The sequence below is a fragment of the Euleptes europaea genome, chromosome 7, assembly GCF_029931775.1.
Source record: "Euleptes europaea isolate rEulEur1 chromosome 7, rEulEur1.hap1, whole genome shotgun sequence".
In the NCBI taxonomy this organism is placed as follows: Eukaryota; Metazoa; Chordata; class Lepidosauria; order Squamata; family Sphaerodactylidae; genus Euleptes; species Euleptes europaea.
In genome coordinates this window covers 64,308,696-64,335,060 of record NC_079318.1, presented here as the reverse complement: position 1 = coordinate 64,335,060, position 26,365 = coordinate 64,308,696, and the positions used below count along the sequence as shown (strand labels likewise).

General features: G+C 43.8%; 1 protein-coding gene across 3 annotated transcripts in view; it reads left to right on the top strand.

Moving 5' to 3' along the window:
* Positions 1-387: 387 nt before the first annotated feature.
* FBXO11 (F-box protein 11) overlaps positions 388-26,365 on the top strand; it is a 122,235-nt gene continuing 96,257 nt past the window's right edge. For all 3 annotated transcript variants that reach the window (XR_008933413.1, XM_056853703.1, XM_056853702.1), the window contains exon 1: positions 388-659. Coding sequence is in view for 2 of the 3 variants with exons in the window: in XM_056853703.1 (XP_056709681.1) it covers positions 458-659 (202 nt within the window). In the remaining variant the exon portion in view is untranslated. The remainder of the gene's footprint in view (positions 660-26,365) is intronic.

The following is a 26,365-nucleotide window of genomic DNA, read 5'->3' as shown; positions in this document are numbered from 1 at the left end:
TGTGTGTGTGTGAGGGGGTGTCTCCCCCCCCATCTCCTTCCCCTCCTCCCCTCGATCTCTCTGGCAGCGTCAATGGCTCCTCCTGCCACGGAGCGGCGACGGGCTTAAGCCGAAGCCGGGCTTAGGGGGGGTAGCGAGCGACTCCAGAGAGAGAAAGAGACGCTGTCGGGGGGGTTGGGGAGGGAGGGAGAAGGGGGGGGGAAGCGCGCGCGCTCTCGTGCTCGCGCCTGGGAAAGGGAGGGGGGGACCGGCGGCACGAGCATCCCCCTCATTTAACTGCCGCCGGCGGAGGAGCGACCCAAGCGGCAACTGAGGAGAAGGCGGCCCTTCCCCGGCGCGAGCTCATCCGGGCCGGTCCCCCTCAGCCGGGGTCTCTCCTCGTCCCCTCCCCAATCGCCCGAGGCGGTGCCGGTGCCGGAGGAGCGACCCCCTCTCCTCCCCCCGACCGAGCCGGCAAATGAACTCGGTTCGAGCCGCCAACAGGAGACCCAGGCGAGTGTCCAGGCCGCGCCCGGTGCAGCAGCCGCCGCCGCCGCCGCCTCCTGCCCAGGCGCCTCAGCAACAGCAACCACTGCAACTGCCGCCGCCGCCGCCGCCGGAGAGGAACAACAACAACGCCGCAGCTGCCGCCGCAGCCGCCGTCGCCGCTGGGGAACGGGGTAAGGGCGACAAGGGGGCCAGGGCGGCGGTGAGGTGGAGGAAGGGCCGGGTGGGGTCTGAAAACATGGCAAGCCAAAGCTGCTGCCTTCTTCTCCTCCTCCCCCCCCCCATTAGGCGTACAGGCCGCGCTTTGTTTGGCTTGGGCCCTACGGAAGGATGGTGCTGTGGGTGGGCTGTGGGGGGTGGTGGAGAAGCGCGTTGTGGGTCCTTCTTAGGTTCTTGGCGGGGGGGGGGAGAGAGAGTGAATACAGCGCCCCCTCTCGGTTCCCCAGGGAGAGGGGAAGAGAGAGGCCCATGTTCTCTTTCTGCCATGGGAGGAGAATGCTTCCCCTTGTGTCCGGGACACGGTGTATCCCAGTAACTTGTGTTGACACCTTTCCTTTTATTCGCTTCCTCCCCCCCCTCCTCTTCCTCAACCCCTTCCTCCTCTCTCTCTCTCTCTCTCGTCTTTTTGTAATGGTGTCTCATGGAGACGAGCTGCTCCCCCTCCCTTTCCTCTTCCTCTCTCTCCTCCCTCGCCCTGCCCCAGTGTTTTTGCTGCGCAGTTTGCATTCAATGTGGCTTTGGTTACCCGGGGCCCCGAAGGAAAGATCAAGGGAGGGGGTTGTGGGGTGGAATGGAAGAGAGAAATTACCAGACCTACTAAATACGGATGGCGTTTCTTTCGGGGTAGATCATAAGCCATTTATTTGCTTCTAACCCCCTCCCCATTTGCTTCCTTCACTTCACCCACCCCGATAAAGCGCAGAAATGTTTGCTCCTGGTGTCAAGCCGCAGCGGCTGGGAGCTGGGGAACCTTCGCTTTTCTTGCATGTGTGAAGGTTTCAGTTCTCTCCCTCTGCGTGTTGGTCCGGGGCCTAGTGTAAAAACGTTGTCATACCGGAGGTAGGGAAGCACCATTGTCTGAAAGAACTGGGAATTAGTCGTGGAAGGGATCCCTCTTTTCCTCCCTTACTTCCTTCTTTCTCCGTAATGGAGGCTTGAACGATAACCCTGGGAAAAAATTAAGGTCGGGAGGGGGTGTCTTGTACTGGGTGGAGGGGGAGGAGAGAAGAATGGTGATCGCTCGCTCACTGGGCTGCATAACTGTTGCCATATTAATTGGCTCGGTTTCTGTGTGTGTTGGTGTACTGTCGTCGCAGGGTTATTTTCTAAAGGAGAAGAACGGGTGGAATCCAAGGAGACATTTTGCATGTTTCATCTGATGGGCTGAATTTTAATTTTTTATGCATCGAGTGTCACACCTATTGTACGATAAAAGGAGAATGACCTGTGGTGCGGTGGTTTAAGAAAAAAAAAGGGGGGAAAAACCCTAGCCGTTGTTGTCAGCGAAATGTCTTTTGTTTGAGTGTGTGGGGATAATACGTTTGATACAAGACATTACAGCTTAAAGAAGTACGTTATGATTCCTTTTAAGGGTTTTTGGAAATGCGGCTAAAATATCGCCAACTTATTTAACAAAGACAATGTATCAAGCTGAAACGCTTTAAATAATTCTTTTCATCCCGTTTTTTCTATCCTCCCCACTAGTCTGCAAGGAATGTCCAAACCAGATAGCTGAGTATTTCCAGGGGATGTGTTGTTTTTGCCCAGATATGGCTTTTGTGTTAAACCATTAAAAATCTTTGTCACTTTAGTTACGTAATTACTAAACTAATAATGTGCCATTTTAAAAAGCATGAACATTGTTTCCTCCTCTTGTATGACCATGCATTGTGAGCTTCTGCTTTCATGTGTTCCCTGTACATGGAGTAGGTTTTTAGTTATGAGCTTATGTGTTAACAGTCTCCAGATAGCTAGGAGTGGTTTTGTAAAAAGTGTATGTATGGGAGGAGGGGAATGTAGTTAAGGGTGCAAGTTAGTTGCATTTGCTCATTACTGAATTCAAGATTGTGGCACAAATGCTCTGAATGTTAGACCTCGGACTGGCTGACCTAGCACAAACAAAACTGACTTATCTCTTGAAATTGTCCCATCTGTAACAGAAGACTTAAAAGTTTGGCAGTATTCAGTAGGAATATCTGTGTGTATTTTTAATAGTATGACTAACAGCAGAAGTATAAAGTAAAGTTAATCACAGCAGGTCAACTGAATATATATTTATCAACCAGATAAATGAAAAATCAAGTATTCTCTATCAGTTATTTAAATTATTATAAAACTCATCAGGCTTAAGGTGTTTTGGGGTGTGGCATATTCCTGCTATTATTTAATCACAAGAAAACACCAACAGCAATACCTTTGGCAGGTGTGTGCAAGGGATACCACCTGTATTTTTAAAGGGCAATCATAATTCGTTGGGCAAGAGTAGATGAGTAGGTAAAAACAGAAAAGAACCAATTACCAAGGTTTTTTTTTTTAGTTTTCAGGTAGTGGTCCTAGGCATAGGATATAAATCCCATTGACAGCAATGGATTAATTCTAAGTAACTTTGTGTTAGAACTGTGGTGTCCAAGGTGTTGGCCTGATAGTCTGTGGGCATTACATTGTCCTAAAGACAGGCCAATCAATTGTGTGGGATTTCAGTTATTATTAAGGGTTGAAACTAATTCATTCTTTCTCTGCAGTCTATTAGTATTTTAATGGAATAAATTCAATGAAGTCACTTCACATGCAGGATGATAGAAATTATTAAAATAAAAATATGATGGGCGTGTTTTTATTATGAACAGGGATTCTGGGGTGAGTCACATGACTGCAAATTTGGGGTCTTTTAAAAGTTTGTTCAGATGTCTTTGCTTGGTTTGAAGGGGGAAGGGGACATGTAAATCTTTTCATGAAGAACACTGCTTGCTAGCATTCCTGCAGTAAGTTCTATACTTATGTACATCTCTCATTGTGGGAATGAGAGTGATTTGGGCCTAGGGTGAATTGATTAGAGATGTGAAAATCTGGAAAAAATCCCAGGAAAGTTCAGGAAAAAAATCCAGTTTCCCCTTGTTCCCCCCCCCCCCAGGCCTTTTGGAGGGAGGAGTACTGGGGGAAAAAAACCTTTGAAATATTTTCACTTTTAGAATGAGTAAAATGCTTTTCAAGGAAGGCAAGGTGCGGCATGCTGTAGACATACACAGCTTTTAAATGCAAGATCCATTCCTGCACCTAGAAGGATACCTCATCTTCATGAGGGGAGCATGCAGGGCTCTCAGTGCTTTTCAACCGTTGCATACCTTCTCTTGTCCTTTTGACATGACTTGTGGCTGACCTTTTCATCTCTCCCTCAAAGCACTGTGACACATATACCCACAGACTGGGCAACAAGTAGGTTATTACCTACCTTTCAGGAGGCAGAACAAAGATCAGGTGGAGATGCGACAGAAACTGCACCCAAGCCTCAGAGGAAAACTGAAAGTTTCATTGAAAATTTAGCTCTCTCTGGCCAGATAGCAAAAATTAAGACACGTGTGCTAAGATAGCATAGAGTGCATCAGCTTGCAGTTTTCTGTCAAGTATGGGTATATTTGCAATTTTTGTTTTACAAAACTAAGACATTTATAAGTTTTAAATTCCATAAATATGTCAAATATTGCAATTTTGTATGCTGAGTAAGTTATAAGTGATGCATTTTATGTTGTTAAAGTGGTAAAATTATTTTATGTTTGATAAAACATGGGCAGAGCAATCCTCAAGGAGGGGGTGAATGGCCTTTGGACCCAGTGAGACCCTGTGCCAGCGTTAGTGCCACTTGCACCAGCTAAGTGGGCACTAACGCTGGCACAGAGCAATTTATGCCAGCTCCGGGAAGCAGCATGAGGCTTGGGCGCTAGTGCAGCCTTCCTGGCAGCATTTTTCCGGTACAAGGGCTCACACTGGTGTCAAAGGGGGCTTACAAATGCATCTGGCAATGTGGTTATTATGCCAATAAAGGTTCATGTATGTATGTCAGAGGGGACGTTCCTGGGCTCAGGAACGCCCGTTTTTGCAGGCACCAAGTTATGCCTGCCAAAAGGCAGGCGTAGCCCCATGGAGTTCAATGGAGAGTTCCACAGGGTTTTCTGTAAACTCACATTTTCAACTTGCTGCACCTGGCAGCAAGCCACTTTGGAGGCAGCACGGCTGCGCCGTCCCCAGCCTCAGCAGAACCATCCTCCCAAGGATCATGCAGTAAGTATTGAATATATTTCAATTTCCCCAAATTTTTTATTTCCAATAAAATAAAATAAAAAGAAACATTCCCCCCCCCCAAAATTTCTGGAATTTCTACATCTCTGTGTGTGGGTACATTGAATATGGGCAGACAAAAAAGTTTGCAAGCATTGTAAAAAGCAGTTGTGTGAATCAGCGCTCAGTACTACAAACCATGAAGTGAACTGCATGATACTGAAATCTTTATCTGTGATATTCACTTCCATTTGATTATACTGGAATTGGTTTCTTGATGATTCTCAAAGGATCAGTCTTCTGAAATTTGCCATGGGTAGAAGATGCTCTTTCTGTCTTTCTTTCTCCATATAGAAGAAATTTGGTTCCTAAGCATTGCTGCAACTCAGGTCTCATGGGCCCAATTTTTTGCGTGCTAATGGAGTCTGGATTTTTGCATCTTTTATCGTGGTGCTTTCTAGTACCAACACAGAAATATATATCCTAATGATAAATAAAAATGGTGTCACTTGGAAATCATTTTGAATTTTCATATACCATAATACTGTATTGAAGCCATCTATTTTAGGAATTAACAGAGCAAGTCTACACATCGGAGTAGATGATATAGCTAAATTTCTGGCCTATCTCTCTGTGTGTATTCCTGTCAAGTTGCAGTTGACTTATGGCGACCCCATAGGGTTTTCAAGGTAAGAGATGGTCAGAAATGGTTTGCTGTTGCCTGCCTCTGTGTAGTGACCTGATATTCATTGGTGGTCTCCCATCCAAGTACTGACCAGGGCCAACCCTGTTTAGCTTCCGAGATCTGATGAAACTGGGCTAGCTTGGCCTATTCAGACTGTATTTCCACATATTTATTTCTGTGCAGCAATAATTCTGTTTGGAAAAGTATTTACATGCAACTAGTTGCATCATAATGTATGTTGCATTGAAATCAATGTAAAGTGGATAGAAGGCGTTCACACTCGTAAGCTCATTCTGATGTACCTATAGGAAGCGATTTGTATACAGAAGCTTACTTCCATGGATATGTTTCATTATAATATGCTAGGAACTAGTGTAAGTAAAATCTGGATTGATGTTTAAATTGGGCCTTTAATGCTAATTTTAAACAATTCTCAGCCCATTCCTGAGGGGAAGGGCTGAGCCGGTGGCTGGAGGCAGTACTGCCTCCAAAGGAGGATTCAGCCCCCCCCCCCCGAAGCCAAAATGCTGCCCTCACCCTCGAGCCTCATGGAACCGCTCCATAGGGTTCCATGGGGATATGCCACTAAAAAGGCAGCTTACATCGAGGTGAGGGCAAAGGGGGCATTCCCGGCCTGAAAGAGCTTAGGAGGCCATCTAAACATGGCTCCTCCCCTGGACTGCCCCAGGAACACTGCTGGGAAGGCAGTGCACAGAACTGTGCCATCAGGACACTGGCGAGAAGCTGAGCCGGTGTCCCAGGGCTGCACTGCCATGGCAGCGCAGGGAGGGCAGCATAAGAGGTATGACACCAGCATCTGTTCCAGTCTTGTCTGTGCAAGGGGCACAGGTGCTGGCGCAAGGGTCACAAACGCCAGCACAGGCCCTTACGCTCCTCCTAAGGACTTTCAGTCCTTAAGGTCAGGAATGGGCTGTCTGTAACCCAACTTCCCCATTTAATTAAAAAAATCATTTTTATGTAATTATGTCATTGGACATGTTATTACAATGAGTAATATAATATATTATATAAATTTAGTAAACTATTATAGAGTTCCCTTTCGCTGGCTGACCATGCAATACAGAGCACAGTTACTCTGGTCTAAACACTTAAATCGGGCTTAGACTGGAATAACTGTCCATGGGATTGCACTGTAAGTTCACTGATCTCTTTCTTTCTCAAGATATATAACAGGTATGACAAAATATAGAGTATTGTGGCCTATGTACCTTGTCCATTCCTGTTGTATCATTTTGTAATATGATTCAAGTAGGTTAATCAGTAGTGGACTAAAGAAAATACTTACGTTGGACTTCTAACAAAGCAGACATGATTCCACTTCAATTTGTGGAAAGTAGGTTCATTTTTTACTTGCTCAATGCTAAGGTAAAAATTTCAACTTTAACAATAACTTTTTAGGATCTTTTTGTTTTGTTTTTTAGGTTCTGCTCCTGCAGATGCTAACAAGTATAGCCATGTGGACTGCACTGGGATGGTGGTTTTCTGTAGGATTGGGTGGTAGACAGAGTACCTTTTTTTTACTACATATAGATACAGTCTTCACATTTAAAATGAATTAAGAAAAATAAAAATTCAAATACATCTATTTAATAAAGTAAAAATGTTTGTTTTCCCCTTGGTCTAAATCAGAGATAAACCTATGTGGTGGATTGTGTGCATACCTACTAACCATAATAGTTGGCACTGTCAACTTTTATAGCAGCATTCACCTGTGTGGGAGAGAAGAAAGTTCTGTCTTCCCATGTGCTGGTTGCTCTTATGTAGGCTCTGTCCTGTGAGTGAAACCATATATGCCCCAACTACTGATACATGCATGATCCTATGGTTTGATTGTAGCAACACTTGATCATACATGAGACACGAAACCATCCAGAAGACATTAGTATGTTGTTTTTTAAAAGCACTAGGTCAGGAAGCAGGTTTCTCCTATATAATTATCAACAAATATCACTGGTTTCTAAGTTCTGTAAGAATTTTTTCAGTTATGTTTGTCCATGTTCCCAGGATCTGCGAAATCTGTTTCTTGCCTGTGTTTCACTCTGGAGTGGGTCACTTCTTTTTGTTCCATCATGGAAATCAGATGTTTATTTATATGAAAAATATATTCAGTAATACTATTATTTTATTTTTAGAATGGAAACAACCACAAATAAACTTTTTTTAAAAGTGTCCCATGTTAGGTCTCATAGGACTGAAGACACTGGCAAATGCTAAAACTAAACTAGCAAAAGACGTGAGTTAAAACTCTTATATAGGTCCATACATTATTTACCTGAAATACTCTATTGCTTAATGCATATATGCATCATTAAGGCCTGGTATACTGTGCAGGAGAATTAGGTGGTAAAATGCTGAGATGCTAGGTGAGCGGCATCCCTTCAGACTGCCTGTGGTAGAGTCTGGTCTTGCACATGTGTTTTTACTGGCTTATGCTGTATTAATAATTCTGAATCTGGTCTTGAGTGCTCTTGCATGGAAAGAAGCTTCTTGCGTATGGTTTGTAGCATGACTATTTTGCTTGCTTTTCTGGCTCCTGTTTGCAGGGAGTTTTTAACATAGGTGAGCCCTCAAAAATATGATGACACTTTCTGTTTGAAGCAGTACAACCCATTCTACCACATCAGCATTGTGTGCTGCATGTTTAGATTAAGCCTGTAATGTTCTTACAGTCATGAACCTCATATTTAGTTATTGCATTTGCATGATTATGGAAGCTCTTCACATATGCCAGCTTCACACAGAGTGCAAACTTTTTCTTAACCATGTAAGAAAAATATGTGTATGAAATATGTTCAAAGCTCCAGTTTCTTAATCAGGAAAAGCAAGATGTAGAATGTGTAATGTTGCCATTTATAATGCAGTACTGGTTTATCATGCTTGAAAATCTTTTGAATTTTCATGCAAGAGTATATTCTCGCTCTGAGACGGAGGGCGTCTTGATCTTGGGTGATTCCCACTGGCTGTTCAGGAAGGCAGGACTAAATTGCCACTTCCTGTCTCCCAGGTGGGAATCTCCTGAGCTCAGTTTACTTCCTGCCTCGCACAGGGAGAGCTGCTCCACAGCAGCTATCCTTTTCAACTGACTAAATCTACCTTTCATCTAATAATTCTTTCACTAACCCTTGGTAAAGAGAAATCGCCAATCTTCTGCCTTCCCTTTGCTCCTTTTACGTGTTCTGTGTGCCTCATCTTTTAGGCTTTGTCTTTGTTTCTCCCTCCCCCCTTTCCCTCATCATGGAGTTTGAGACTTATGGGGAACCTGGTGAAGACGGGTTTCTTTCAGAAGAGGAATCAGACCCGGGTCTACTGTCCTCTCAGCTACAAGATGACAGTGCAACCCCAAGAAGCCTGGGAGGAGAGAAATAATGGTCGATGGAGGCTGTGGTGCCAATATAAATCATGCCGCTTAAAAATGGTGCGAAAAGGGCCTTAAGGGACAAAATGGCTCCAATGGCTACCCCTCTGGCCCTGAGTGGTAGACCTTGTCCCATGGACAACAACCATCCGACCCAGATGTCTGATATGGAGTCGACAAGGGGTAATGTACAACCTTCCGTCCCCTCTGTTGCGGCTATGGGAGGGCAGCCATCTTGCTCCAGTGAGATCATGGAGGCATTCAGGAGGGCCTTAAGGAAAGAGTTACAACAGATCCAGATACATTCTTCTCCCTCTTCACTCAGGGGTTCTTATTGCTCCCCCCCAGATCCCCCTGCATGTTCTCATTGACCGGCATAGTTATGGGGAGGGACATACTGTCTCCCACAAGAAGGCTCCCGGCAATCTCCCACCAAAGCAGCCAGAAAGGCTTCATACTTAGGCTTTTGCTCTAGACGTTCTCCAGGCAATGTATCTCCCTCTTCTGTATCAAAAAATGAAAAAGAAGAGGGCGAGTTCTTATCAGATGAGCATACAGTGGAAGAGCAGCTTACTAGATTTAATGGGGATGAATATTGATCTTTCTGGGGAGCCCGATCCAGAAGAGGACGCAAAAGGCGGCAAATCCAGGCCCAAGGGGACCAAAGAGTTTTTTCCCAGGTTACCAACCTCAGTTGATTTCATGGACGCATACCTGCATATCCCCATTTCCCCAGGACATCGCAGGTTCTTCAGATTCTCTTACCAGGATTTACATTACTAATTCAGAGCACTTCCATTCTGACTGGCCTTGGCTCTCCTAGTTTTTCCCCTGGTGTTGGTGACTCCAGTGACACTGGCTTGGAGACAAAGAATCCCGATTCATACATACTTGGATAACATTCTGGTTTGTTCACTGTCCAGGGAACAGGCCATCAAGGATACAAACAAAACAATACAGATCCTGGAAGCTCATGATATCTCCTGAACAGAGAAAAAAGCAACCTCGTTCTGATTCAGAGACTACAGCATCTGGGGGTCATAATAGACACTTAGAAGAGCATGTTATTGCTGCCAGAGGACAAGGGCAACAATATTTCAATTATTGCCAGGACCACAGCGAAATCCAACTGATGTAGCTGGCCCGTCTACTGGGACTTATGATTTCATGTATAGGATCAGTTTCATGGGCTCGTCTGCACTCCAGACCTCTCCAGTAGTTCCTTCATCCTCACCATATTTTACAGAAAAAGAACAAGAAATTGACCTTACCCCTCCTGGTGCAACAGAGCTTGATCTGGTGGACCAAAACCAGCAAGCTGGGGCGAGGACTACCCTATAGCCAGACGTCCCTCATGCAAATCTTCACAGATACCAGTCTGTCAAGTTGGGGTGCCTCACTTCAAGGGCCTCCAGCCCAAGGATTCTGGACACAGGAAGAGAAGAAGCTGAATATCAACATTCTGGACCTCAGAGCCATCAAGAAGGCGCTTTTATAATTCCACTCAAAAATCAGGGACCAACACGTCCTGATAAGGATGGACATCTATGCCAAGGCTCATATCAACAAAAAGGGAGGGTCTAGATCTTGCATCAAGAAGTGCAGAGAATCCTTTCATGGGCAGAAACACATCTGCAGTTGATATTTGCAAAGCCCATTCTGGGAGTCCTCAACAGGGAAGCATACTAGTTTAGCAGGCAGATGATAGGCGAGAATGAGTGGGGTCTCAAGAGTGAGGCCTTCCAGGAAATCATGATCAAATTCGGTTCTCTGAGGGTGGAACTCTTCGCCTTGGCTTCCAATAATCAAGCACCGTGATTCTTCTCCAGTACCATCCATGGGCCGAACAAGCGGATGCCCTAACTTCTTTGTGGCCCCAGGGGTTCCTGAATGCCTTCCCTCCACTTTCAGCGATTCCAAAGGCATTGAGGAAGATATGTCTGGAACGAGCGTTACTTATCTTCATGGCTTCAGAGTGGCCTCGTAGACCTTGGTTCCCTTCCCTGGTGGAATTCAAGTCAACATAAGAACGGCCCTGCTGGATCAGACCAAGGCCCATCAAGTCCAGCAATCTGTTCACACAGTGGCCAACCAGGTGCCTCTAGGAAGCCACAAACAAGACGACTGCAGCTGCACCATCTTGCCTGTGTTCCACCGCACCCAATATAGTAGGCATGCTCCTCTGATACTAGAGAGAATAGGTATGCAGCACGACTAGTATCCATTCTAATTAATAGCCATGAATACCCCTTTCCTCTGTGAACATGTCCACTCCCCTCTTAAAGCCTTCCAAGTTGGCAGCCATCACCACATTTTGGGGCAGGGAGTTCCACAATTTAACTGTGTTGTGTGAAAAAATGCTTCCTTTTATCTGTTTTGAATCTGTCACCCTCCAGCTTCAGCAGATGTCCCCGCGTTCTAGTATTAAGAGAGAGGGAGAAAAACATCTTCCTGTCCACTCTCTCCAAACCACGCATAATTTTATAGACCTCTATCATGTCTCCCCTCAGCCGCCTTCTTTCCAAGTTAAACAGCCCTAAGCGTTTTAACCGCTCCTCATAGGGTAGTTGCTCTAGCCCCCTAATCATTTTGGTTGCTCTTTTACACCTTCTCAAGCTCTGTAATATCCTTTTTTAGGTGTGGTGACCAGAACTGTACACAGTATTCCAAGTGTGGTCTCACCATAGATTTGTACAAGGGCAGTATGATATCAGCAGTTTTATTCTCTATTCCTCGTCTAATTATGGCCAGCATAGAATTTGCCTTTTTTACACCAGCCGCACACTGGGTTGACATTTTCATTGAGCTATTCACTACCACCCCAAGATCCCTTTCTTGGTCTGTCGCTGCCAGTACAGATCCCATCAGTGTATATATGTAGTTGGGATTTTTTGCCCCAATATGCATCCCTTTACACTTGATTACATTGAACCTCATTTGCCATTTTAATGCCCATTCTTCCAGTGTGCAGAGATCTTTTTGAAGCTCTTCACAGTCTGATTTTGTTTTAACCACCCTAAATAATTTGGTGTCATATGCAAACTTGGCTACTTCGCTGTTCAACCCCAACTCATTGATGAACAGGTTGAAAAGCACTGGTCCCAACACAGATCCTTGAGGCACCCCACTGCTCACATCCCGCCATTGTGAGAACTGACCATTGATTCCTACTCTCTGCTTCCTATTTTTCAGCCACTTGCCCTCTTATCCCATGACTATGACGTTTACTTAGCAGTCGTTGGTGGGGGACTTTGTCAAAAGCCTTTTGGAAATCCAAATATACAGTGTCCACAGGCTCATTCCTGTCCACATGCTTATTGACACTTTAAAAAAAACTAATAGTTTAGTGAGACAGGACCTACCCTTCTGTGCTGTTTCCTTCATGTAGGTCCCCTGTCCACCCCAGTGCTGAACTCCATGGAGAAATGAAATGGAGGGAAAGGGTTAAACCTTCCCTCTCCCACACTGCAGTCTCATTGCACCCCTCCCTGGACTGGTATCTAGAAATATAAAATTTCTGGAAATTTTCGTGCCTCTAAAATCTCACCCAGGTTCAGACAGGACTTTAGGAGAGATTCATGGGGTCCCTCCCGGGGATCGTGGGGTAACCCCCATCCCTTTCGTAGGGGAGGCAGATTCCAAAGACCACAAGGACCACAACCAAGATAAATTCACAAAGAATAACACACAGTGACGCCAGCCATGTAGGCGGGAGACTCCAACAGTTCACCGCAAGGTGGACTCAGTCCAATCCGGACAAATGGGTCCTCAAAATCATAACACAGGGATACCTTCTGGAATTTGTATCCCAACCCTTAGATCGCTTTCTCCGTTCCCCCACCTCTTACAGGAAGGGCAAACACAGCAGAACCCTAGCGGTCATTCAACATCTGTCACATATCAGGGCCATCGAACAGGTTCCCAGCCAGCAAAGGTGCCAGGGAGTTTACTCTATTTTCTTCACCGTTCCAAAGAAGAATGGGGACTGGAGGGCAATCTTGGATCTAAAATATATCAACAAAAGAATGATCCACAGACATTTCTGCATGGAAACAGTCAAATCAATCATGGAGTCCCTCCTTCCTGGCACCTTTATGACCTCTGTGGACCTCACAGAGGCATACCTCCACATCCCTATCCATCCCTCCCACAGACGTTTCCTGCGCTTTGCGTACGGACAACAACACTACCAATTCAAGGCCCTCCCATTCGGCTTGACTTCCGCCCTGAAGGTCTTCACCAAGACCCTCATCTCCGTGATAGCGGCCCTCAGACAGGAGGGAGTCCAGGTACATCCTTACCTGGACAACATCCTGATCTGTGCCCCAACTTCACAGATTTCACACTCTCACACAACCAGATTCGTTCAAGTACTCCAACAGCACGGGTACCTCATAAACTTCCGCAAAAGCTCTCTGCAGCCCTCCCAGACCATGACTCACCTAGGAGCCAAGATCAATTCCAAAACAAATTCGTTATCCCTACCCAGAGAGAGAATGGTAAAAATAATAACCTTGGCTTCAAACACTGCCAAATTAAAGACTACCAAACTAATGTCCCTAGCGAGACTCATGGGCTTAATGGTAGCTTGCATAGCAATCGTCCCATGGGCTTGATTCCATTCACGCCCACTACAGTGGCTCCTGAGACCACATCAGTCAGACATTACCAAGAAAAAGATCAAAACGATAGCCCTACCATACAGCGTCAGAAAGAGTCTCCTTTGGTGGTCGAATCCAACCAACCTCAGGAAGGAGACTCAATACATTCAAGAGGAGCCCATGCAGGTATTTACAGATGCCAGCCTAACAGGCTGGGGAGCCACCCCGGGCGACCAGTTAGCCCAGGGATGATGGTCGCACCAGGAATCACGACGCCATATCAATCTACTGGAGCTCAGAGCGGTACGTCTGGCTCTCAGGGAGTTTGCAGATACACTCAAGAATCACCACGTCCTCATCAGGACCGACAACACATCAACAAAAGCTTACATCAACAAACAGGGCGGTAACCCTTCACCAAGAGACGATGGCAATCTTTACATGGGCGCAGGCAAACATTCCCTCTATTCGTGCGGAGCACATCAAGGGCTCCCTCAACATCCAGGCCGACTGGCTAAGCCGCCAGTTCGTGGACGAAGGAGAATGGGAATTAGATCAGGAAACATTTCAGCAAATTACAGAAAAATTTGGCTTCCCTTTAGTTGATTTATTCGCCTCAGACTCAAACCACAAGGTACCAAGATTTTACTCACAGTACTTCCAACCAAGAGCGGAAGGGACAGACACTCTGATTAGTCAATGGCCTGGGGGACTACTTTATGCCTTCCCCCCAATTCCCATTCTACCCAGGGTTCTCCGCAAAATCTACCAACACAGAGCCAATGTGATTGTCATAGCCCAGTTTTGGCCATGCAGACCTTGGTTTGTCAACCTAAAATGGATGTCTTGCCAGGACCCCTGGAGGATTCCCCCAGAACGGACCAAACTCCATCAGGGTCCGATTTTACACCCAGACCCACAATGGTTCAGTTTGACTGCCTGGCACTTGAACAGAGGTCATTACTAAACCTTGGCTATTCCACTGAAGTCGCCAACACCATTCTAGAGGCCAGAAGACCTTCCACTAGACGCATATATAATATGTCATGGAAGGCCTTCGTCAGGTGGGCTAGGAGAAAAAGTGTCAACCCCATTAACCCAGGCATTCCAAAAATTCTGGAATTTTTACAAGAGGGAGTCCGATTCAAGTTATCTTACTCCACCTTGAGGTGTCAGGTCGCAGCTTTGGCCACGGTTATTCCGTTCATAGAAGGAGTACCAACAGCACAACACAGACACACATCTGCATTCCTAAAGGGGGTGTCACACATTCAACCTCCTGTGACCCACAGATTCCCGTCCTGGAATCTCAATCTTGTACTCAAAGCCCTTACAGCATCACCCTTCGAACCTCTCAGAACTGTGCCCTTAAAATACCTACGAATGAAAGTTCTCTTTCTCACAGCCATCACCTCAGCCAGGAGGGTGTCTGAGCTCAGAGCTTTATCGATCCGAAAGGGCCTCTGCGTCTTCCACAAAGATAAGGTGGTGCTCACTCCAGACCCTACCTTCCGACCCAAGATAAATTCGCATTTTCGTAGAAGTCAGGAAATTAATTTACCATCCTTCTGCCCCAATCCTTCTAGTCTGAAGGAGGCAACTTGGCACACCTTAGACCTAAGAAGAGCCATCCGCATCTTCATTAAGTGCACAGTTGAAATCCGAAAATTGGACATTATGTTCATAGGAATAGCTAACCCAAACAAGGGTCAGAGAATGTCAGCCCCTGCCATCAGCTACACCCTTAAACAGTGCATCTCTGAGGCGTACAAAGCGAATGGTACTCCCATGCCTGGAGGTAGCACAGTGCATTCTCTCCGTAGCGCAGCCACCATGACTGCATTTGGCAAACAGGCGCCTGTTGAGGAAATCTGTTGCGTTGCCACCTGGTCCTCCGTTTCAACATTCGTGAAACACTATAGGATCAACACATGGTCCTCAGCCCAGGCGGCCTTCGGACGCCGAGTTTTACAAAATGCAATAGAGTAGCAGACATATCATTCTTACCCACCCTGTTGGGAGCGCTATAAAGTCCCACAACTCAGGATGCCCTTGCCTCAGTGGAGAATACAGCCTTGTCTACTTACGTGAGGGCTTATTCTCTCCTGAAGCGAAGGGCATCCTGCCCGACCCGGGAATTAACTGACAATCAAGAAATAATAAGCATTTAGTTCTAACTATTTTTGTTACGATTTTTTACGTTTACTGCATGTTCTTTGAAGTTTAAAACAAGTTGGTGTTATACACATGTTCTTTCTTCATGAGTTAGTCTCGTTTGCTGGCAAGTTAGCTAGTCTAGACGGTAACTGGCTTCCTGCAGGCTGTTTTCCCGCCAAGGGAGACAGGAAGTCGAACGTTTTGGTCCTGCCTACCCGGATGGAGAGGAAAACAACCCACAGCTCAGGATGCCCTTTGCCTCAGGAGAGAATAAGCCCTCACGTAAGTAGACAAGGCTGTATTCTGAACCATTTCATTACAGTACAGTACAGTCTTGTTACCTGTGTAAAAAAAGCCTCCTGAATAATACAGCTTTTAATAGTTTACAGAAAGCCAGGAGAGTGGGAGCCTTCCTGACCTCATCAGTGTCAGGCTTCAGCAAATACACAGTGTTTCAGGCAATAGACTTTCAATCCAGGCAGAGCAGCGATTCAAAGATTTATTTCAGAAGTCAGTGATTTCAGTAAGAGATGCGCAAGGTTGGAATACATGACAGGGGGAGTGTGGATACATTTATAGGGCTGATACAATAGGGTTACAGGAACAAAGAGACAATGTAGTCGTTTCCTGCCGGTAACGACTTAAGTAAAACTGAAACAGAAACAATCATGAACAATCAGTGGAGGAGATGGCCGAGCTCTCGGCTTTGTGCGCGGGACCCGATATCAGATCGAAGATTTACACGGGTGGGTCCCAATACAATTGTAAATCTCTGGCCGGAGCTCGTGTGCAAAACGGGGTGGGGGGAGGAGTGTACGGAGAACTCCATTTTGTTTGCGGGGGAACCATCTTGTTTGAGGACAGAGCTGTCAGAAGCCCTATCTGACAATCAGGCAGGTCATTCCATACGGTGAGAGCCCACAATAAAGGAATCACGACCAGTTGTTGATTTTGCCCATTTGCAGAGTGGCACCTGCAGAAAGCCTTGCTCAGATGAGCAAAGCTGTTGTGGTGGGGTATGGGGGGAAAAGTGGTCCTGCAGATGTGAGGGACCAAGGCCATGAAGGGCTTTGTATGACATAGCCAATACCTTGAATTGAGACCAGTAGCTGATGAACAGCCAAAGGAGTGACTGAACATTTACTGATTTAACAGTATAAAGTGCATCATTATAATTTTACATATAAAATTTTACTATTTAGCATATTTATAGAATTTAAAAAATATAAATAACTTAATTTCTATAAGAAATTGTAAGTGAACCCACTACTTTAAAAAGAGTTGCACGTGCTGTACGCTATGCTATGATATCATATGTATCTTTGTCATCTGAAGAGTAGGGAAAAATAAAAGTTGAAAGTACAAAATTAATTCTGTAGTAAAAAACAACAACAAAAACCCTGTGTTCTTAGAGACTCAATATGACTTAATATGTAAGATGTTATCGCAAGATAGAAAAATTGCCCAAAATAATCTTACAGAAACCTCTGGAAGATCATAATATTGTGAATGGCTTAATGGAATTCATTTAGCAAAAAAATTAAGCATTGCATGCATATACAGTCTCATGCTACATAATTAAAAACGAATACTTATTTCATGATGAATAACCATTGGACTGTAATGTTTTTTTAATAGAAAACTTTCCCTCAAAAAGCATTTATTTAAAAAATCCAATATAAATTTTAAAAATCCGATATAAATTAAAAATCCAGTACAAATAAAAATTTTGATTTAAAAAATAATAGATTTTTATCCATCCTGTTTGTCACGAACAGATCACTATTTCTTCTGGTTTAGACTTACAAGGATACCAAGACTCTGCAAGGGTGGGGGATCTATTAAAATGGCCTACTCCCAGAGCTGGATAGATCCAGATGGCTTTCTGATTGCTTTAGGGGATTTTCATTCTGATGTGGTTGGTGCTCTTGTCAATGCCCTGGTTGACCTCTGGAGTGAGGAAATGACCTGGATGGTTGATACTATTGCTCCCAGGCACCCTCTTTAAAGAGTGAGAGCCCAGTAGCTCCTTGGTTTACCAAGGGGTGAGGGTGATGAAAAACAAGGGAGACAACTAGAATGATAGTGCAGGAAGACTCAGGATGAATCTGGTAAATCAGGCAAAAGCTCATCATACGCTGTGGTGATGATGGTGTCAAAGAAACTGCACTTTTCTGCCACCATTGCATCTGCACAGTATACACCAGTGGAGCTGTTCTGGGTGCTCATAGGCCTGTTTGTATCTGGCCTGCAGAAGGAGATGGACTGCTCAGTGGCCCACTGTGACTGTTTTGCTCAGCTCCTGACAGATAAAATCTCTTGCATCCATTCTAACTTAGACTCTACATTAGCAGTGACATGGTCAGATTGTACCAGAATGCCAACATGTCTAGTTGTTTGGAATATATTTCATTTATTCAATCTGAGGATGTGAACAGGATCCTTGGAGGTTTGAGACCTATGTCCTACTTGTATGACCCTTGACCTTCCTGGCTACTTAAATCAGCCAGTGGGGGGATTTGGCTGACTGGTCCAAGAGGTAATTAAAGCTTCTGAGAGAGGGGGCATTCACCCCAGCCTTGAAACAGGCTGTGCTGTGTCCATTTCTAAAGAAGACTACCCTGGACCCAGGAGATTTCAATAACTATGGACCAGTCTCAAATGTTACATTATTGAGCCAAGGTGATTGAACGAGTGGGTGACTGGACAACTTCAAGCTTTCCTGGATGGGGTGAATTGTTAAGATCTTTAGTGTACACTAGAAATTATATGCATAAATTCCTACATGAGTACGTTGCTTATATGCTATCTGCCCAATGTGGAAAATCAGGTAGGCGGATTGTATGAGCAGAGTCTGCTTCTGTGGTGCTTTTTATGTGTAGGCTCAAGGTCATAGTAGTTTCTAGGAATAGTGGGATAGGATGAATAAGCACTACACAACTTGACATGTGTACAAACTTAAATGTTGGGGGACCATGTGTGAACCAGCTCATAAATTAAAAAGAAATTAACTGTTTATGTGACTGCATGTTGTGGCTGATCTACATTGTATACCTCCAACCCATATAGCTGCTTGTATTCCCCATCTCTTGAGCTGTTACACACTTGACTTTTCAGCATTAAAAAGGTATAGAGCAGAAAGTACGAAGTCTATAGTTATTTATGCTCAGAGCTTGTAAATTGAATAACGTGGTTGATAAATTTAAAAACAAATATAAAGTATGATTTTGACAGTGAAAGATTTTTGCCGCAGGCCATGATGCTATAGCATTATCTAATGATTTATGTAAGCAAGACTGCTTTAGTAGCTAAGGAGCCAGATTTAGTCAAGGAGCCACACTGTACTTCATGAATCAATAATGGGTTACAAGAATGTACATGTGAAGCTACTGATACTACGCCAAGAGCATGGGAGAAGTTAATGTATAGTTTGCGATTTCTTGCAGTTAGTGCTATTACCGTATTTTTCGCTCCATAAGACGCACCTGACCATAAGACGCACCTAGTTTTTAGAGGAGGAAAACAAGTTTTTAGAGGAGGCTTTAAAGCAGAGTCCCTGGAAGCCGGGCGGGGGGTCTTGAAAGTTCTCCACGCTGCCATCCCAGGCAGCGCAGAGCACTTTCAAGATCCCCCCACGCCCGGCTTCTAGGGACTCCCTGAGCCTTGGGACCAGGAAGGGAGGGGGGAGGTTAAACTGCTCTGCGCTGCCTAGGCAGCTTTGCCCTTCTCCCCGGGGCCGGATTCACACACAATTCGCTCCATAAGACGCATAGACATTTCCCCTCACTTTTGAGGAGGAAAAAAGTGCGTCTTATGGAGCGAAAAATACGCTAGCTATTTTGATTCAGTGTCCATTGCAGCCAAGTCAGCATCAGCATAAGGAGGTGCTTGCATGCTTCTTATCCAAGGCCAAATATATCCTGGGAAGCTAACAGTGGCGGTTTTTCACAGTAATAATCCTTTGCTATGTCTCTTTACACCCTGCTGTATTGTACCAATAGAAATGTAGAATACAGATGAATTATAGAAGGATGGTGATTACCGTATATACCCATGTATAAGCCGACCCGCGTATAAGCCGAGGTGCCTAATTTCTCCCCAAAAATGGGGAAAAATTAGGCACCCGCGTATAAGCCGAGGGTCGGCTTATAACCCCCCCCCCCCGCGCGTGCAGGCTTACCGTTCCTTCTGGGCTCCTGGCGGCGGGGCCGGCGTAGCGGCCTCCCTGCAGCCGCAGGGGGCCTCTGGAGGCCACTCCCGGCCTGGAAAAGGCGGCGGGGGCGGCTGGGCGGCCTCCCCGCGGCCGCAGGGCGCCTCTAAAGGCCGCTCCCGGCCGGGAGAAGGCGGCAGCTGGGTGGCCTCCTCGCGGCCGCAGGGCGCCTTTAAAGGCCGCTCCCGGCCGGGAGAAGGCGGCGGGGGCGGCGGGGCGGCCTCCCCGTGGCCGCAGGGCGCCTTTAAAGGCCGCTCCCCCTCCCTCCTCCCTCCTCCCTCCCCCCTCTACCGTATTGACCCCGTATAAGCCGAGTTCGGCTTTTTCAGCCCTTTTTTTGGGCTGAAAAACTCGGCTTATACGCGAGTATATACGGTAGTTGAATTAAAACTGTCATAAGTAGTAGCTCATATGGGCAAGACCAACTTAGCCTGTGTAATCATAGCAATTAGGTGCAATAGTAATTAATAACTAGCTTAATTATAACCTACTTCACTGGATTATAGGATCTGCACCCAACATTTCAACTAATTTGTCTTGTTTGGAAAGCTTTGCATACCTGTATCATTTTATCAAGGTCATTTATGATAAAGAGTAGACCAATGCTGAAACTTCCTTAACGTACTTGGTTTTCACCTGCATCTTAAATTTGCAAACTTGCTTTTTATCTGAACATTTTTTTAACCCTAGGCATTTGGCCAAGTATACTGGATTTTGCTTAAAATCTGAAGAGGCTTATGTATAAGGAAGAGAGTTTCTGTGTTTGAGAAGTTGGGATGGAGGTTGCCAGTTTTCCTTTCCTTCTGCAGTTTGTTGTGCTGCTGCTTTAAATACTAGAAGGCTCTGTTTAAGGCAGTGCTGTTTTTGAAACATCCTTTGATGGGAAAGGGAAAACTTAAGAGCTCTGGTGAATATACATAACTCTTCACACAGCTCTTAGCTCTACTTTTAAGTTGATATTAGAATTTGACTTCATATTCACAACTAGTACTTCAAACAATATGTTAAAGACAGTCTTGAATGCAAAACAATTTAGTTTTTAATACAAATTATTTAAATGTGTCAATAAGAATTTAACAGTTGGAAAAATATACTTTTTCATTTTTAATTCTGGAATAGTGGTTTTAAAATATTCTTTTGGAGGCAAATATTTTTGTTTGTGGTATGAAGGAACAGGTTTGTAGCCTGGGGGTGGAGTACTGCTGGATCCTGGCCTATATTTGGAGGCCCAGATGTCCTATGTGGCATCTAGTGATTGTTATCAGCTTTACCTGATACACCACCTATGGCCTTTCCTTGAAAAGAGTGATCTGGCCATTGTGATCCACGCTGATTATGTCCAGGTTAGATTACTGTGTTACGGATTCCGTGGACTGCCCAAAAAACCAATCAGTTGGTTATAGATCAAATCAAGCCTGAACTGACCCTAGAATCTAAAATGACTAAACTGCGGCTATCGTATTTTGGTCACGCCATGAGACGACAAGAATCACTGGAAAAGACAGTTATGCTAGGAAAAGTTGAGGGTAGCAGGAAAAGAGGAAGACCCAACAAGAGATGGGTTGACTCAATAAAGGAAGCCACAGCCTTCAATTTGCAAGATCTGAGAAAGGCTGTCAAAGATAGGACATTTTGGAGGACTTTCATTCATAGGGTCGCCATGAGTCGGAAGCGACTTGACGGCACTTAACACACACACACAGATTACTGCAATGGGGCTACCTTTAAAATGATTCAGAAACTTTAGCTTATCTAAAATGCATCAGCCAGGCTATTGTCAGGGGTGGGGCAAAGCATTGTATCACCACAGTGCTTAAAGCTCTTCACTGGATGCTCATCTGTTTCTGGGCACAATTCAAAGTGCTGATTCTTGCCTTTGGAGCCCTGGCTTGGGGCAAGGATATGTGAAAGACTGCCTTCTTCCATATTTTGAGGCAAATCTTAAGGGGTAGGCTTCACAAGCCCTGTTCTCTTTGCCCCCACCTTCAGAGGCGAGGTGGGCAGCAACTCAGAGACCGTGTTTTTCAGTAGTGGCACCTAGTTTGTGGGATGCCCTTATCTTTGAGGCTCATTGGGCGACTTCATTGCTTTATTTTAGGTGCCAGGCCAGAACATATCTGTTCTCCCAGGCTTTTAATTAAGGGTGTTTTTTTTTTTTGAAACACTATTTTAGTCTGGAAACTTATTTTAAGCTGTCAGTGGTCAGCTTTTAAGGTGTGCGTTTTTATGTTGGGCTGAGTTTTTCTTCTTCTAATGCTGGATTTTAATATCTTGTAATGTTTTGTTTTAATTTTATTTTGTAAGCTGCCTTGGGCAGATTCCTGAAGAGGCGGCAGAAAGGTTTTCTAAATAAAATATAATTCAGCATTTAAAGTTTTAATGCTTTATTTGTATAATATCTACATTTTAGAAATTTTATTTTTCTTGTCATGCAAGAATTTCTGTACAGCAGATGGCTTTACAAGTAATACTGTGGTGATAGTACCATATTTACTTGACAGGCAGACAACCCTGAATGCTAGATGCCCTCATAGAAAAAATTATATACAAAAGAAAATATTATTGGACATAACTGTAACTTGTATGCACAGATGGTCCTTTTTTTAATGGAATATTTTTTTTTTGGGGGGGGACCTAGGCTTGCATTTGTGTAAATACAGTACTTGTCTTAAGGAATAAATGGTTATAGAAAGTGTTGATATTTGGTGGTTTCTCATTCTAAACCCTAATGCTTTCATAGCAGAGCAATGCATAGGTGTATAATCTGTTTCCCTAAATAGAAAAGGAAATAATCAATTGTGTATAGCTGCTTTTTCCGGGAGAACTGATTAACTTAGATTGCTAATAATGGGTATGTGGTTACATTACTGCTATGGAAATTTACTCTCATGTTCATGGAAAAACACAGCATTATCCAGTAATTTTCAGCTTTTGTCTGAATGTTGGTTGGATAATTCACAATAACCTGTGAAATACATGCTTACCAGTGATTCTGTGAACGTTTCATATTTCAGAGTATATTAAGTTGCTAGATCTGGATTAGGGATTGGTTCCATTGTTTTTAATATATCAGTGGAATAGAAAGATGCTTCATGAAGTACATAAGGAGTTCCCTGCTGGATTACACCACTGGTACATGTAGGTGACTTTCCTAATATAACACAAGCTCCTGAATAGAGAGGACCGTTTCCTACTACATATTAAATTTGTTGACTAGTTCTCATATACACATACAGAGCATATGAAGTTGACTTCTGTTAAATCAGATTATTAGTCCATTTTGCCTGCTACTGATGGCTACTGTTACAGCAGCTCTTTAGGGTATCATGAATTAAGATACAAACCTATGCAAGAACATAAAAGGTGACCTGTTGGTCCACCTGGGCTTGAATCTTGTTTTGCACAGTGGCCAGGTCATTGTCCTGGGGAGGCAACAAAAAGGACACAGACCAGGGCCTCCCCTGATCCTGCCTCCTAGCACTGGTATTCAGAGGTTTCCTTCAGTCATCATAACTAGTAGCCACTGATGGACCTATCCTTTGTGAACCATCTATTTAAAGTTAGGATTTCTTGCTCCAGCATGTATCGCTTTACACTTATTTACATTGAGCTTCATTTGCTATGTTGTTGTCCACTCCCCCAGTTGGAAGAGATCCACTTTGGTTTTCACCATCCTGAATAATTTATTTATTTAAAATATTTATATCCTGCTTTTCTCCTGATCAACACCGATTTACATCAGATTTAAAAACAAGTGCAATCTTGCCTCAACAAATATATAAACAAAAGGAAGCAGACCACAGCATCCATTCACGGGCACTTCATAAAAGCTCTGGTTTGCAGAGGCTCCAAAATGATCTCACATCTCAATGACCTGAGTGGAGCAACTACTAAAATCCCTAGTCTGATGAATGGAGTTGCCTTGTATGAACATATGTGTGGAGGCAGTCCTGCAGATATGAGGGACTCAGGTCATAAAGTGCTTTAAAGGTTAACATAAGCATTTTGAATTAAGCATGGAAGTGAATTGGCAGCCACTGCAGTGACCTTAAACTCAGGGTGATATCATCAGAATGCTTAATCCCTGTCAACAGTCTAGTGACTACGTTTTGCACCATTTGTAGTTTGTGTTGCTTTCTATAATCTCTCAGTCTTTTTTTTTAATAATTAAAATTTATTGTATAATAACTATAATAATAACAACTGAAAGAAGCAGGAAAAAACAAAGACAATCTTCATGATTTAGAATACAGTATATCTATATACGCAATAAGATAAAAGCAGGATTCCTATGTTGCAGCTTATTTCTTTGTCTTCATATTCATCGTTCCATCCTGACTGAGCACAACACATTCCCCTTTCTTGCCCTTATTTATAAAATTCTCTATTTTATTTATAGTTTGTGACCATAACTCATCTAAACTTATTGTATCTCTATTTTTCTGATATGCTGTTAGCTTAATTAAAACATAAATTTCTTTAACTTTAACCAGCCATTCCTCTATCTTTGGATTCAATTTTTGCTTCCAATGTCTGGCAAAGGTCGTTCGAGCAGCAGTTATCATATGTAATACAAAGTCTTTCTTAAGCAGTCTTTTCACTCCTTTGTCGTTCAGTTCCCACCCTGTCTGGTTTCTTGCTCTTGATAAATTTGAAGAAATATTTATTGCTTGTCTTAATTATTTTAGCAATCTGTTCCACAAATTCTTTTTGCTCACTTTATCAACAACTTATATTTGTTTTATCAGAACCTGTAATCCATTGTGTATACTTAATTTGGGTACACTTTCTACTTTTTGAAGGTAGCCTTCTCTTATGGCTTCCTTGGCTTGGGTTGCTAGGCACACCAGCATCCTTTTAGAATATGTGGTACCTTTCCTCACCTGAAATATGCATTTCATCTGGGCTTCAATCACTTTTGTTTTAAGGCATTTCAAAACATCATGGAGAGATGTGATCCTCTTGATTCTCCCTTTTACCTTCCTTCTCACTAGCCCTCCCCTTCTAACCTTCTCTCTTTTGAAATCAGTGAGATCATTTTGCAGTTTGGAGGAAACTTTCCAGTGACATAAAAGCTGGACTTAATAGCGTTGGTGTCACTGTTCCTAGTGTCTGCATCATCAACTTCAGCATCTGGCATAAGTTTTCAAGTTCTGCTGAGAACCAAGTCCTGGGTCACTATCCTTCTAGCTGGCTCTGTAACTTAACTGTTCCAGTGCAAAGTCATCTGTGTTATCTAAAAACCTTGTTACTATGACATTCCTTGAGCACATATTGCAGTGCATAGATGCAGAGGTAGTTTATGAGTGATTTTATTTAATAAAGCAACTATTTAAATTATCAGATTTTACCATTTAAACATTAACATGCTCACAGTCTAGCTAGCCTACATACATATTCTTACATATTATCTGTTACTGAGTAAAATTGCTATGTCAATATGCACTCCTCTGAGTCTTGTATGAATGTTTACAGCACTATATAAATGGTAACATTGGTTGTTGGATTTGAAGCTGCGGCGGTGACTGTTGCTTAAAACCTCATGATTACAGTAAAATAATATATGAAATTAGTTAGCGATTGATGAGTTATGGAGTTGAAATCACAGTTTCCTGGCTTGCCTCTACAGTAATCTCTACTACATTTTAAAAAGCAAAGATACAAACTGAAAGAATGGTAAAATGTCAGTCCCTCCAACCCTCTGAGATCTCTTGTGTGTGTGTTCCATTTAGAAACTCCAGGAGCAGATAGTACTTGTAGAGTTAAAATATTGTGGCAATGGGCATCTCTTGTGTGATTCAGCAGTCATGATACTGAGAATGGAAGGATGGTATCTTATGCAATATGAACTGGTAAAAAAAAGAGTTAGACACCTCTTGTTATAATGGAGGCAGAGGGAGTTGTCTTGGCAGGTAGCCAGAAGTGGTACATAGCCTTCTCTAGCAAGAGACAAGGGAGTGTGAATTGGAATAACGGGTTTGTAAGTAGTTTTATGGTGTGATGACTTTTTAAGGGTTTTCCTCTGAACGCTTAAGGTTTTGGTTACTGTATTGTATTACTTGGTGGTGGTGTTTTTTAAACCCTGCAAAGCCATTGGGGCAGAACCAATAACTTCTCACTTAAACAAAGCTGAGATATAGCTTGAAGTCTTCTAAGTTGATGAGGTAGACTAGAATATGGCCATCCAAAACCATGACTAGCTGACTAGAAATCTATATTATGCCTTAGAGGAAAACCTTATAATGGCCTAAACATTTTCTGGATTCTTACTTCTTACTTTTCTTTGGCCCACAGTAACTCTTAGGTGTCAGTTCATGCCTTAGCGATTCTGAGCTTAGTTGCATGCAAGAGAAGACTCTCTGAGCTGCGAGGACGTCTGATCAGTGGGTTATTCCATTCCTATGCTCAGGGAGAGGCAGGATTCACAGACCTTTACTTCCTGTCCCTGTGCTAGGACCGCCCCCCAACTTCCAGTTCTCCTTCTGCCTCAGAGGGAGAAGCAGCGTTAGAGTGAGCTCTCCAGCTAGGCCTTCTCTGTGTCTACTATTTTACCTACGTCTACCTTCTCTGCAATATCC